The following is a 12,670-nucleotide window of genomic DNA, read 5'->3' on the forward strand; positions in this document are numbered from 1 at the left end:
GGCGGATTAAAGTTTTACTGAGCTCTGCCCACCAGAGCAACACACATTTCTACCCACTAGTCCCTCCCATCAGGAAGCTTGCACAGGCCTCTTAGATAGCCTCATCCACCAGAGGGCAGACAGCAGAAGCAAGAAGAACTACAGTCCTGCAGCCCACGGAATAAAAACCACAATCACAGAAAGATAGACAAAATGAAAAGGCAGAGAACTATGTACCAGATGAGAGAACAAGATAAAACCCCAGAAAAACAACTAAATGAAGTGGAGATAGGCAACTTTCCTGAAAAAGAATTCAGAATAATGATAGTGAAGATGATCCAGGACCTCGGAAAAAGAATGGAGGCAAAGATCAAGAAGATGCAAGAAATGTTTAACAAAGACCTAGAAGAATTAAAGAACAAACACCTAGAAGAATTAAAGAACAAACAAACAGAGATGAACAATACAATAACTGAAATGAAAAATGCACTAGAAGGAATCAGTAGCAGAATAACTGAGGCAGCAGAATGGATAAGTGGCCTGTAAGACAGAATGGTGGAATTCACTGCTGCAGAATAGAATAAAGGAAAATGAATGAAAAGAAATGAAGACAGCCTAAGAGACCTCTGGGACAATATTAAATTCACCAGCATTCGCATTACAGGGGTCCCAGAAGGAGAAGAGAGAGAGAAATGATGCGAGAAAATGTTTGAAGAGATTATAGTCGAAAACGTCCCTAAACTGGAAAAGGAAATAGCCAACCACGTCCAGGAAGCACAGTGAGTCCCAGGTAGGATAAAGCCAAGGAGAAACACACTGAGACACATACATAGTAATCAAATTGACAAAAATTAAAGAAAAAGAGAAATTATTAAAAGCAACAAAGGAAAAACAACAAATAACACACAAGGGAACTCCCATAAGGTTAACAGCTGATTTCTCAGCAGAAACTCTGCAAGCCAGAAGGGAGTGGTACGATATATTTAAAATGATGAAAGGGAAGAACCTACAACCAAGATTACTGTACCCAGCAAGGAGCTCATTCAGATTCAGCGGAGAAATCAAAAGCTTTACAGACAAGCAAAAACTAAGAGATTCAGCACCAACCCCCAAACCAGCTCTACAACAAATGCTAAAGGAACGTCTCTAAGCGGGAAACACAAGAGAAGAAAAGGACCTAAAAAACAAATCCAAAATAATTATGAAAATGATAATGGGAATATACATGTCAATAATTACCTTAAATGTGAATGGATTTAAATGCCCCAACCGAAAGATACAGACGGGCTAAATGGATAGAAAAACAAGACCCATATATATGCTGTCTACAAGGCACCCACTTCAGACCTAGGCACACATACAGACTGAAAGTGAGGGGATGGAAAAATATATTCCATGCAAATGACAATCAAAAGAAACCTGGGGGCTTCCCTGGTGGCGCAGTGGTTGGGAGTCCGCCTGCCGATTCAGGGGACACGGGTTCATGCCCCGGTCCAGGAGGATCCTACATGCTGCGGAGCGGCTGGGCCCATGAGCCATGGCTGCTGAGCCTGCGCATCCGGAGCCTGTGCTCCACAACGGGAGAGTCCACAGCAGTGAGAGGTCTGCGTACCGCAAAAAAAAAAAAAAAAAAAAGAAACCTGAAGTAGCAGTATGCAGATAAAATAGACTTTAAAATTAACAATGTTACAAGACAAGGAAGGACACTACATAATGATCAAGGGATCAATCTAAGAAGACATAACAATTGTAAATATATATGCACCCAACAAAGGAGCACCTCAATACATAAGGCAAATGCTAACAGCTATAAAAGAGGAAATTGACAGTAACACAGTAATAGTGGGGGAATTTAACACCTCACTTACACCAATGGACAGATCATCCAGACAGAAAATTAATAAGGAAATACAAGCTTTAAATGACACAATAGAACAAATAGATTTAATTGATATTTATAGGACATCCCATCTGAAACAGCAGATTACACTTTCTTCTCAAGTGCACATGGAACGTTCTTCAGGATAGATCACATCATGGGTCACAAATCAAGCCTCCGTGAATTTAAGAAAATTGAAATCATATCAAGCATCTTTTCTGACCACAACGCAATGAGATTAGAAATAAACTACAGGTAAAAAACCATGCAAAATGCAAACACATGGAGGCCAAACAATATGCTACTAAATAACAAAGAGATCACTGAAGAAATCAAAGAGGAAATCAAAAAATACCTAGAGAGAAATGACAACGAAAATATAACGATCCAAAGCCTATGGGATGCAGCAAAAGCAGTTCTAACGGGGAAGTTTGTAGCAATACAATCCTCCCTTAAGAAACAAGAAAAATTTCAAATAAAAAATCTAACTTTACACCTAAAGGAACTAGAGAAAGAAGAATAAAAAAACCTCAAGTTAGTAGAAGGAAAGAAATCACAAAGATCAGAGCAGAAATAAATGAAATAGAGACAAAGAAAACAATAGCAAAGATCAATAAAACTAGAAGTTGGTTTTTTCTTTTTTGTGTGTGTGGTATGCGGGCCTCTCACTGTTGTGGCCTCTCCCGTTGCAGAGCACAGGCTCCGGATGTGCAGGCTCAGTGGCCATGGCTGAGGCCCAGCTGTTCCGTGGCATGTGGGATCTTCCCGCACCGGGGCACAAACCCTTGTCACCTGCATCGGCAGGCGGACTCTCCACCACTGCACCACCAGGGAAGCCCTAAAAATTGGTTCTTTGAGAAGATAAACAAAATTGATAAACCTTTAGCCCGACTCATCAAGAAAAAGAGGGAGAGGACTAAATCTATAAGATTAGAAATGAAAAAGAAGTCAAGACAGATACCGCAGAAATACAAAGCATCCTAAGAGACTACTACAAGCAACTCTATGCCAATAAAATGGACAACCTGGAAGAAATGGACAAATTCTTAGAAAAGTATAATCTTCCAAGAGTGAACCAGGAAGAAATAGAAAATATGAACAGACCAATCACAAGTAATGAAATTGAAACTGTGATTAAAAATCTTCCAGCAAACAAAAGTCCAGGACCAGATGGCTTCACAGGTGAATTCTATCAAACATTTAGAGACGAGCTAACACCCATCCTTCTCAAACTCTTCCAAAAAATTGCAGAGGAAGGAACACTCCCACACTCTTTCTATGAGGCCACCGTCACCCTGATACCAAAATCAGACAAAGATATGACCAAAAAAAGAAAATTACATACCAATATCATTGATGAATATGGATGCAAAAATCCTCAATAAAATACTAGCAGACAGAATCCAACAACACATTAAAAGGATCCCAGGGATGCAAGCCTTCTTCAGTATATGCAAATTAGTTAATGTGATACACAATGTTAACAAATTGAAGAATAAAAACCATATGATCATCTCAGTAGATGCAGAAAAAGCTTTTGACAAAATTCAATACACATGATAAAAACTCTCCAGAAAGTGGGCATTGAGGGAACCTACCTCAACATAATAAAGTCCGTATATGACAAACCCACAGCAAACATCATTCTCAATGGTGAAAAACTGAAAGCATTTCCTCTAAGATCAGGAACAAGACAAGGATGTTCACTCTCGCTACTCTTACTCAACTTAGTTTTGGAAGTCCTACCCATGGCAATCAGAGAAGAAAAAGAAATAAAAGGAATATAAATTAGAAAAGAAGAAGTAAAACTGTCACTGTTTTCAGGTGACATGATACTATACATAGAAAATCCTAAAGATGCCACTGGAAAACTACTAGAGCTAATCAATGAATTTGGTAAAGTTGCAGGATATAAAATTAATGCACAGAAATCTCTTGCATTCCTATATATTAACAAGGAAAAATTTGAAAGAGAATTTAAGAAAACAATCCCATTCACCATTACAACAAAAAGAATAAAATACCTAGGAATAAACCTACCTAAGGAGATAAAAGACCTATATTCAGAAAACTGTAACACTGATGAAAGAAATCAAAGATGACACAAACAGGTGGAGAGATATATCATGTTCTTGGATTGGAAGAATCAATATTGTGTACTACTAAAAGCAATTCACAGATTCAGTGCAATCCCTATCAAAATACCAATGGTATTTTTCACAGAAGTAGAACAAAAAATCTTACAATTTCTATGGAAACACAAAAGACCCCGAATAGCCAAAGTGATCTTGAGAAAAAAAACGGAGCTGGAGGAATCAGACTCCCTGGCTTCAGACTATACTACAAAGCTACAGTAATCAAGACAATATTATACTGGCACAAAAACAAATATAGATCAATCGAACTGCATAGAAAGCCCAGAGATAAACCCACGCACCGATGGTCAACTTATCTCTGACAAAGGAGGCAAGGATATACAATGGAGAAAAAAACAGTCTCTTCAATAAGTGGTGCTGGGAAAACTGGACAGCTACATGTAAAACAATGAAATTAGAACACTCCCATAACACCATACACAAAAATAAACTCAAAATGGATTAAAACTTAAATGTAAGACCGGACACTATAAAACTCTTGGAGGAAAACGTGGGAAGAACACTCTGACATAAATCACAGCTGGATCTTTTCTGACCCACCTCCCAGAGTAATGGAAATAAAAACAAAAATAAACAAATGGGATATAATGAAACTTAAAAGTCTTTGCACAGCAAACAAACCTATAAACAAGATGAAAAGACAGCCCTCAGAATGGGAGAAAATATTTGCAAACAAATCAACGGGCAAAGGATTAATCTCCAAAATATATAAACAGCTCATGCAGCTCAACATCAAAAAAATAAACAACTGAATCCAAAAATGGGCAGAAGACCTAAATAGACATTTCTCCAAAGAAGACATACAGATGGCCAAGAGGCACATGAAAAGCTGCTCAACATCACTAATTATTAGAGATGCAAATCAAAGCTACAATGAGGTAATGCCTCACACTAGTTAGAATCGACATCATCAGAAAATCTACAAACAATAAATGCTGGAGAGGGTGTGGAGAAAAGGGAACCCTCCTGCATTGTTGGTGGGAATGTAAATTGATACAGCCACTATGGAGAACAGTATGGAGGTTCCTTAAAAAACTAAAAATAGAATTACCATATGACCCAACAGTCCTACTGCTGGGCATATACCCATAGAAAACCATAATTCAAAAAGACACATGCACCTCAGTGTTCATTGCAACACTATTTATAATGGCCAGGTCATGGAAGCAACCAAAACGCCAATCGATAGACAAATGGATAAAGAAGATGTGGTACATATATACAATGGAATATTACTCAGCCAGAAAAAGGAACAAAATTGGGTCATTTGTAGAGACGTGGATGGACCTGCAGACTGTCATATAGAGTGAAGTAAGTCAGAAAGAGAAAAATAAATATTGTATATTAACGCATATATGTGGAATCTAGAAAAATGGTACAGATAAAGAGTTTGCAATGCAGAAATAGAGACACAGATATAGAGAACAAATGTATGGACACCAAGGGGGGAAAGTGGCGGGGGTGGTGGTGGGATGAATTGGAAGACTGGGTTTGACATACGTACACTAATATGTATAAAATAGATAACTAATAAGAGCCTGATATGTAGCACAGGGAACTCCAATTCACTGTACAGTAGAAAGTAACACAACATTGTAAAACAACTATACACCCCTGAAAAAATTATTCACGTTCATGTTACAAAGTTACATACAACACTATACAGGAGTGTAAAATAAAGAGTAAAAGTCTCCCTTTACCACCCTCCTGCATATCGACTACCCAGAGGTAACTAGAGAAAGTTACATGTGTACTTCCCAGAAATTTTCAATTTATACTTTTATTTCTGTAGAATAATATATATAGTTTAAAGAATCACAAATGAAATTTTACTGTGTAAATACATATATGGTATATAGTGTAAACATATACTATGTATATTTAATATGTTGAAACTACAGAGTTCCATATCAACCTGCACATCAGTATTTACAGATGTCTAAGTTTTTTTAACTGTTTTATAGTATCACATTGAATGAGTTTTTCCTAATATCTCAATTGCTGGATACTTGTTTCTTATTCATCTTTTTAATATTATTACCAACAGTGCTACTATAAAGATTCAGATACACAGTATTTTTTTACTACTTGTGAAAAATAATTTTAGTTAAATTCTTTAAAATGGAATTATTTAGTCAAAGGCTATATACACTTTTTATTTTAAATATATGCCAAATTGCTCTTCAAGAAAGTTATGCCTCTACTAGTAGTATATAGAAGTGTCATTTTTCACACTCTGTTACTTAGCTATTATTGTACTTCAAAATCTTTGACATTCTGATGAGTGAAAAATGCTATCTTGTCATTTTAATTTGCTTATCCTAATTATGTGTGACATTAATCATGTGCTTATTGGACATTTTTTTCTATGAGCTTCATATTCTGTTCATTTAGCCACTATTATTTGGATTATTCATCTTTTCCATGTCAATTTGTAAAACCTCATATACTTGAGAGAATTTTGCCCTTTATCTCTTAAATGTTTTGCAGATATTTTCTCAGAATTATTCTTTATATTTGCGACATTGTTTACTGTATTTTTGTTATATGGTCAACATATTTTAAAATAAAATACTGAACAAGTATTGGCTTTCCTATCCTTGACTCAAATTATTTTCTTTATAGCTTGAAAATATTATAAAGTACTTAAACTATTAACATTTAGGACATATCAACAAAAACTTTATTTCAATTAACTAATTTATACAGTAAATTAAAATTTTCTTTTATTCTGATTCTACCTTTAAAACGACCACAAACTAAATTTCATTTTCACATATGTTATGCTATTTAGAAAAAATATTTCTATTTTCAGTGTTCTACGCAAGAGTTCTTCCTGATTGTCAAAACCCTGTACCACCTGAAGTCAGAATTTCAAGCACTAATACCTGCTGTTAATTCCCATGTTCAGTCAGAGTTGCTCCAGACATTTATTTCAGAAATTCCTGAACTCCTCAGTCCAGTGGAGCATTACTTAAAGATTCTCAATGAACAAGCTGCCAAGTAAGTAGCAGACCCTTAGTTCTTCCTTTCTAGCAGTGAAAGTAATGTATTTGCCATTTGATGTGTGGATACTTAAGCTTCTATAGAAGTAATGAAAGAAGTTGCATGTAAAACTAGAAATGTGATCAGATACTAAAGGCTCTATATTACAGCTAGAAATAACACTTAGTGTTTAGGCAGTTCCGTCACACAGAACAAATGTGGTACTTCTCCAGGTATCAGGTGATGAAAAGATAAAGTCCAGGCCTAGCAAGTAGTAGCAGTTTATTAATCCAAAAATAGATGGCAGATGGCATCTTGTGCTTATTTGTTAGATATCCAGAGATCCTCTGCTTTATATTCAGAAACTGCAGAAGCAAAGTTATCCTCTAAGGAGTAGTCATTTTACAATTTATCCCACAAAGAACTCTAAGTATAAGAAAAAAGATTTGACAGTATTTACATTAGTGTTTATTTTCTGAATATACAACAAATGTTGAATTTCATCTCTTGGTTTCACCATGGCAATCATGAACTTGCAAAACGAAAATAATGTTAGGGTAATTTTGTCTGTCTTCAAAGAAATTAAGAAACTCACCCGTAAATATTTAGTGGAAGAGCTGGAATTAAAATCTTGTTCTCCTGACTTCCCACCCTTTGGTCTTTCATTATGTTTTGAAAAATAATTGTTAATTGGTATAAGTAATATGCTTTAATATATGTATTTGCATTTTCTCATTTTTTTAGGATTGGGGATAAAACTGAATTATTCAAAGACCTTTCTCACTTCCCTTTAATAAAAAAGAGGAAGGACGAAATTCAGGAAGTTACTGACAAGATTCAAACACATTTGCAAGAAATACGAAAAATACTAAAAAATCCTTCTGCACAATATGTGACAGTATCAGGACAGGAGGTAGTATCAAACATACTTTTCTTTTACATTAGTTTTCCTCAATTGGAAAGGATATTTTAAAATGTAAATAAAAATCTGAGGATAGATGAAAGGATTATTGTTTTCTTTTTTTTCAGATTTTCTGTTTTGTTTCTTGGAAATACATTGTAATAGCTTGTTTTGATAAGAATTTTCTTTTAATAACAGTATTTGGTTTGCTTATTTACTTTAGTCTCGGTAAAACCATGGAACTTAATGTTACATGTGTTTTAATATTATCTATTGAAATTATAGAGAACCTTGACTATCGTAAATAATAACTTTCAAGACTTCATTTACCCTAAATCCAAGAGAGAGAAGTTAGTCTTTGACTCCTGGTCTGCAGATGATGAAATGATACAAACCACCTAATGTAGTGAATAACCTACACTAATTGGATCACAAAGTGATTAAATGGCAGGGCTTCCTTTTGAAGCAGTATAGCTGCTAAAAGAACAGAAAAACAAAACTATAGCAAAAACCTACATTTAGTGGATCTTCCATAAGATTATGGTGCTGTCTAGAATGTGTTTTTTGGTATGTGTATTTCTGTTTAAAGTTTGATATTAGTATCTGAATGAGAACCAGGAATAAGTACGCTTTTTAAAGTGTACTTATATCTGTCGGTCCTATTCTAAGTCTTGAGGTGTTGCTACTTCTACATCTTATGCTTAATAAAATATAAAGATTCCAACTGAGGGAATCTGAAAAATTCTACTTTGTTAAAATAGCAAATTAGGGAATTTGTGAATAATTTCTATAGGATGAATATTTTATTCAGAATTTTTAAAAATAAATATTTTTCTAGTGGGGAAAAGCATAATTTCAAATGTTTTTAAAATATTTGGACTGCTTTATTTAGCCAAAAGTGTTGATTTGTTTGATTACTTGAATTAAGAAATTCTACAGTAAATTATAATCTTTATTAAAATGTTTATTAATGTAACAGACCAGTGATTAAGTCAGCCTGTCTTCTAGACAAAATTAAGATATTATACTAAGGCAGACATTTCATAATGCATTCCACATAGAGCTCTGTATAACAGAAAAATGACTTCACCCTACGTATACTTACTTCTCACTCTCCCCTGAACAGGCAAATACCAAATACTTAATTGTATCTCTTGGTTTCACTATATAATTATGACCTTGCAAACTGACAAGTGATCTCAGTGCCACTGTTCTGTTCTATTTGTTGAAAATGAGATGATCAAATTTGCTTGATACCTTAATAAAAGATGTTTAGTAGAAAAGTGGTTACCTGGTATTACAGTGGGGAAAGCTGCCAGTTCTACCACTTACATGCTACATGACCATGGAAGAGTCACCTCTGTAGTGAGACTACTGTGAAGACCAACTGAGTTAAAATACATGAAAGTATTTTCTAATCGGAAAGCACTATGCACATATTATTCATATAATAATAGTAATAGTAATATAGTTACCATTTGTCAAGCACATGTTAATGTTCAGAATGGTGCTAAGTGCTTTGCATATATTATTAATCCTTGTAACAACACAGAAAGGGATTATTCCAGTTTTGCAGGAAAGGAAACTGAGACTTGGCATAGTATAGTGAGATAAGTTACCCAAGTTAGAAGCTCATTTCCAGCCCAGGTCTGCCTCCAATCTTTATACCATGTCGTTATTTCACTCAACTCACAAATATTAATACAAAGGATTATCAACATCATAGATTTTATTTGATAAAATCCAGACATTTTAGAGCTCATACTATTCAGACTTAAATAAAGCTTAAGGCATTGGAAGACAGCCATGGATTCATTTGGCAGTTTTAAAGTAAAAATGGGGAAAACTGATTAGGAATTCATAAGGGATAGTAGATTAGTTATTTTGTGTCAGTATAGCATTGAATTTAAGAAAAAGCGCAGCATGGAGATTAAGTATTTGGATTACAAAGGATTAACAAGGAAGGTAAATTATTATTTTTAACCTTTACTAAGTTAAGTTGATAAGTTTGAGGCAAGACATTTCTTAGTTTTTAACAATAGGATGGATTCTTGTTGGTTTTTTTTTTTAACCTGTAGAATCTTAGTAGTACATCAATACAGAATCACTTTTATAACATTTTTTGGGAATTAGTGATTCTGTTCATTCAAACACCAAATGAATTCTAAATAGCATTGTTATAATCAAATTCTGTTTAAATATTTGTACTGAAGTTATAAGCAAATGTAGAGATACTCAAAGGAATAAGAACAGACTCCATCAAATATGATTACCTCTGAGAAGTGAAGGAGGAAAGAAGGAAAACCCTTGTTTTATATATATGTGCTTCTTATTTTATACCCTTCGGTTCTGTCTGAAATTTTATTTCCATACATTTAACTTTGTAATATATTTTTAAAAACCTGTTATAGCAGCCCTATGTGGTACATGGATCTTGTTAATATTAGTAAAAATAGATAGACTGTCAAGTCAGTGTTACTTTTGGCACCATTCATTTTTTTCACCTTTGTTCCCAGTTTTTATGTACTCATTAGAATACTAAGCCTTATTGACTATGGTGAATTATTGTGTCTGACTCTGAAAGTATTGGTTTAGAAAATAGTGAAAGAAAGAAAATCCTGGAAAGAAAATAATGAAAGCAGAAATTTACATAGCTTTACATAGTTAGTTCATTGCTTCTGTGGCGGCCTCTTTCATGTTTTATGTGTGGAGAGAATTGTCTCTTAACCTTGAATCAGATATGGAGTAGGCATGGGGGGATATTTAGACTTGAGGCAGTATTGATTAGTAGTTTTCTTAAGGAAAAGGAAAGAAATATTAGTGGAAAATCTTTAGAAAAAATTTTATTAATTCACAGCATGCAGCGTATCCAAATATCTGCTTAACATGTTTAAGATGTGGAAAGTAATCTCTGTTATATTTTACATCTAAATAAAAAATATTTGCAAATTCCTAAGACATAGTGGGAAAGACAGTGGGGAGAATAGGAATGGGTGAAGTGTGGCCTTGGAGAAAACAGAGAGCAGTTTCTGGAGTGCGATAAGAATTTCAGCAAAGTTAACAATGATGCCAGTCCAGTGATTCTACGGGCTGTAAGTTGAGTAACAATATCTGACATTTAACCAGGACAGAACTGGATCCCAGCAGAAGAATATGAGGGATTGTTACAATGAATCTGGACAGACTTCTAGCATCAACACCTAAGAAACACAGTCATGAACTATAGAGTAAGGGAAGTTGCTATGAGAACTCTCTAAGATTTCTGAAATATATGTTAATTTCCAATTTTTGTTAGTTTCCTTTTCTTTAACAATAAAGTCTCTAAACAAAAGGCCTGTCTTCTCATTCTTAGAACGTTCATGAAATAGAAAATTTCCTATTCCATAGCTAGTGTAGAACAGAAAAAAAACTTTCTAGTTGATGACAACTCTGAGGAGAAACACAGGCTGAAAAGAAGATGACACACAGGACCAGCACCTGAGGAAGTGACCCCAGGGGTTTAACAAGCAGGAGGTCCACGTAGCTTTCCTGATTCTCACTCTGTTTTCCATCCTGTGTTGGCTCTATAAATGGCTTGCTTGAGGAACTGTGGTCCTTAGAATAGACCCTGGATACTTACAGATTGAACAGTTATGGTCCAAACTATTCCCAAGGTGCTCCAAAGGGAGCAGTTTGCCACTGACCAGTGGCAGTTGGTAATGAGTATAAGGCATGGATCTGAATCCAGAGCTGCCATGCTGCAGAGTTATGGTGAATAACTTAAGTACACTATCCTAGCTGGCTGCCCAGAGACCTCACTGAGGCAGTTGTAGCTTCTTTTCAAAATTTCCACCATCCTTAGGCAGTAATTCCTATGGAGCTCTGTGTTACACAGGTCCTTCCCAAATATTAGTGATCTAATGTGGTCCTGAATTTTGCTGTTTGCCTTTGACATAGCTCCTCCCACAATTATTTTTTAAAAAGACCAATATGTTTTCTCATAGAACATTTCAAAATAATATTTAAGCAGAATTTTTTAGCCTACTCTTAGAGTGATTTCTCATCAGTGATATTTATTTTGTGAATTTTTGTCCTTAGTTACTTTTTTTTTTTATAAGGTAATCTGAAAGTTGTTGCAAAGTATTTGATTTATTTATTTATTTTGGCTGTGTTGGGTCTTCGTTTCTGTGCGAGGGCTTTCTCTAGTTGTGGCAAGCGGGGGCCACTCTTCATTGCGGTGCGCGGGCCTCTCACTATCACGGCCTCTCTAGTTGCGGAGCACAGGCTCCAGATGCGCAGGCTCCGTAGTTGTGGCTCACGGGCCTATTTGCTCCACGGCATGTGGGATCCTCCCAGACCAGGGCTCGAACCCATGCCCCCTGCCTTAGCAGGCAGATTCTCAACCACTGTGCCACCAGGGAAGCCCCCTTAGTTACTTTTCTTTTAGCCAAAGGGGACTTTTAAAGACTCTTCACTCTTAACTCTTTAACTGGATATATCAGATTTGAAATTGTATTAATTCCCTCTATAAAAGAGGACAGCATTAGTTACAAAATCTTTGCTAAGGATGAAAATTCTTAAAATTAATCATTAATTCCTATTATAATTAATGTAAAAGCTACAATGTTTCTATTAATAGAAAAGTAAACTCAAAAGCCAGGCTGATACTTTTTTTTTTTTTGGCTGCGTCGGGTCTTAGTTGCAGCATGCAGGCTCTTTGTTGTGGTGCGTGGGTTTTTCTCTAGTTTTGGAGCGTGGGTTTTCTCTCTCTGGTTGTGTTATGCGGGCTCC

The 12,670-nt window shown here is 35.4% G+C and overlaps 1 protein-coding gene across 2 annotated transcripts in view; it reads left to right on the forward strand.

Annotated features, from left to right (window-relative positions):
• Positions 1–12,670, forward strand: part of MSH3 (mutS homolog 3) — a 182,782-nt gene that overhangs the window by 95,629 nt on the left and 74,483 nt on the right. For both annotated transcript variants that reach the window (XM_060093103.1, XM_060093104.1), the window contains exons 14-15: positions 6,830–7,017; positions 7,744–7,912. In XM_060093103.1, the coding sequence (XP_059949086.1) occupies positions 6,830–7,017; positions 7,744–7,912 (357 nt within the window). The remainder of the gene's footprint in view (positions 1–6,829; positions 7,018–7,743; positions 7,913–12,670) is intronic.

The sequence above is a fragment of the Mesoplodon densirostris genome, chromosome 3 (genome assembly GCF_025265405.1).
Source record: "Mesoplodon densirostris isolate mMesDen1 chromosome 3, mMesDen1 primary haplotype, whole genome shotgun sequence".
NCBI lineage: Eukaryota > Metazoa > Chordata > Mammalia > Artiodactyla > Ziphiidae > Mesoplodon > Mesoplodon densirostris.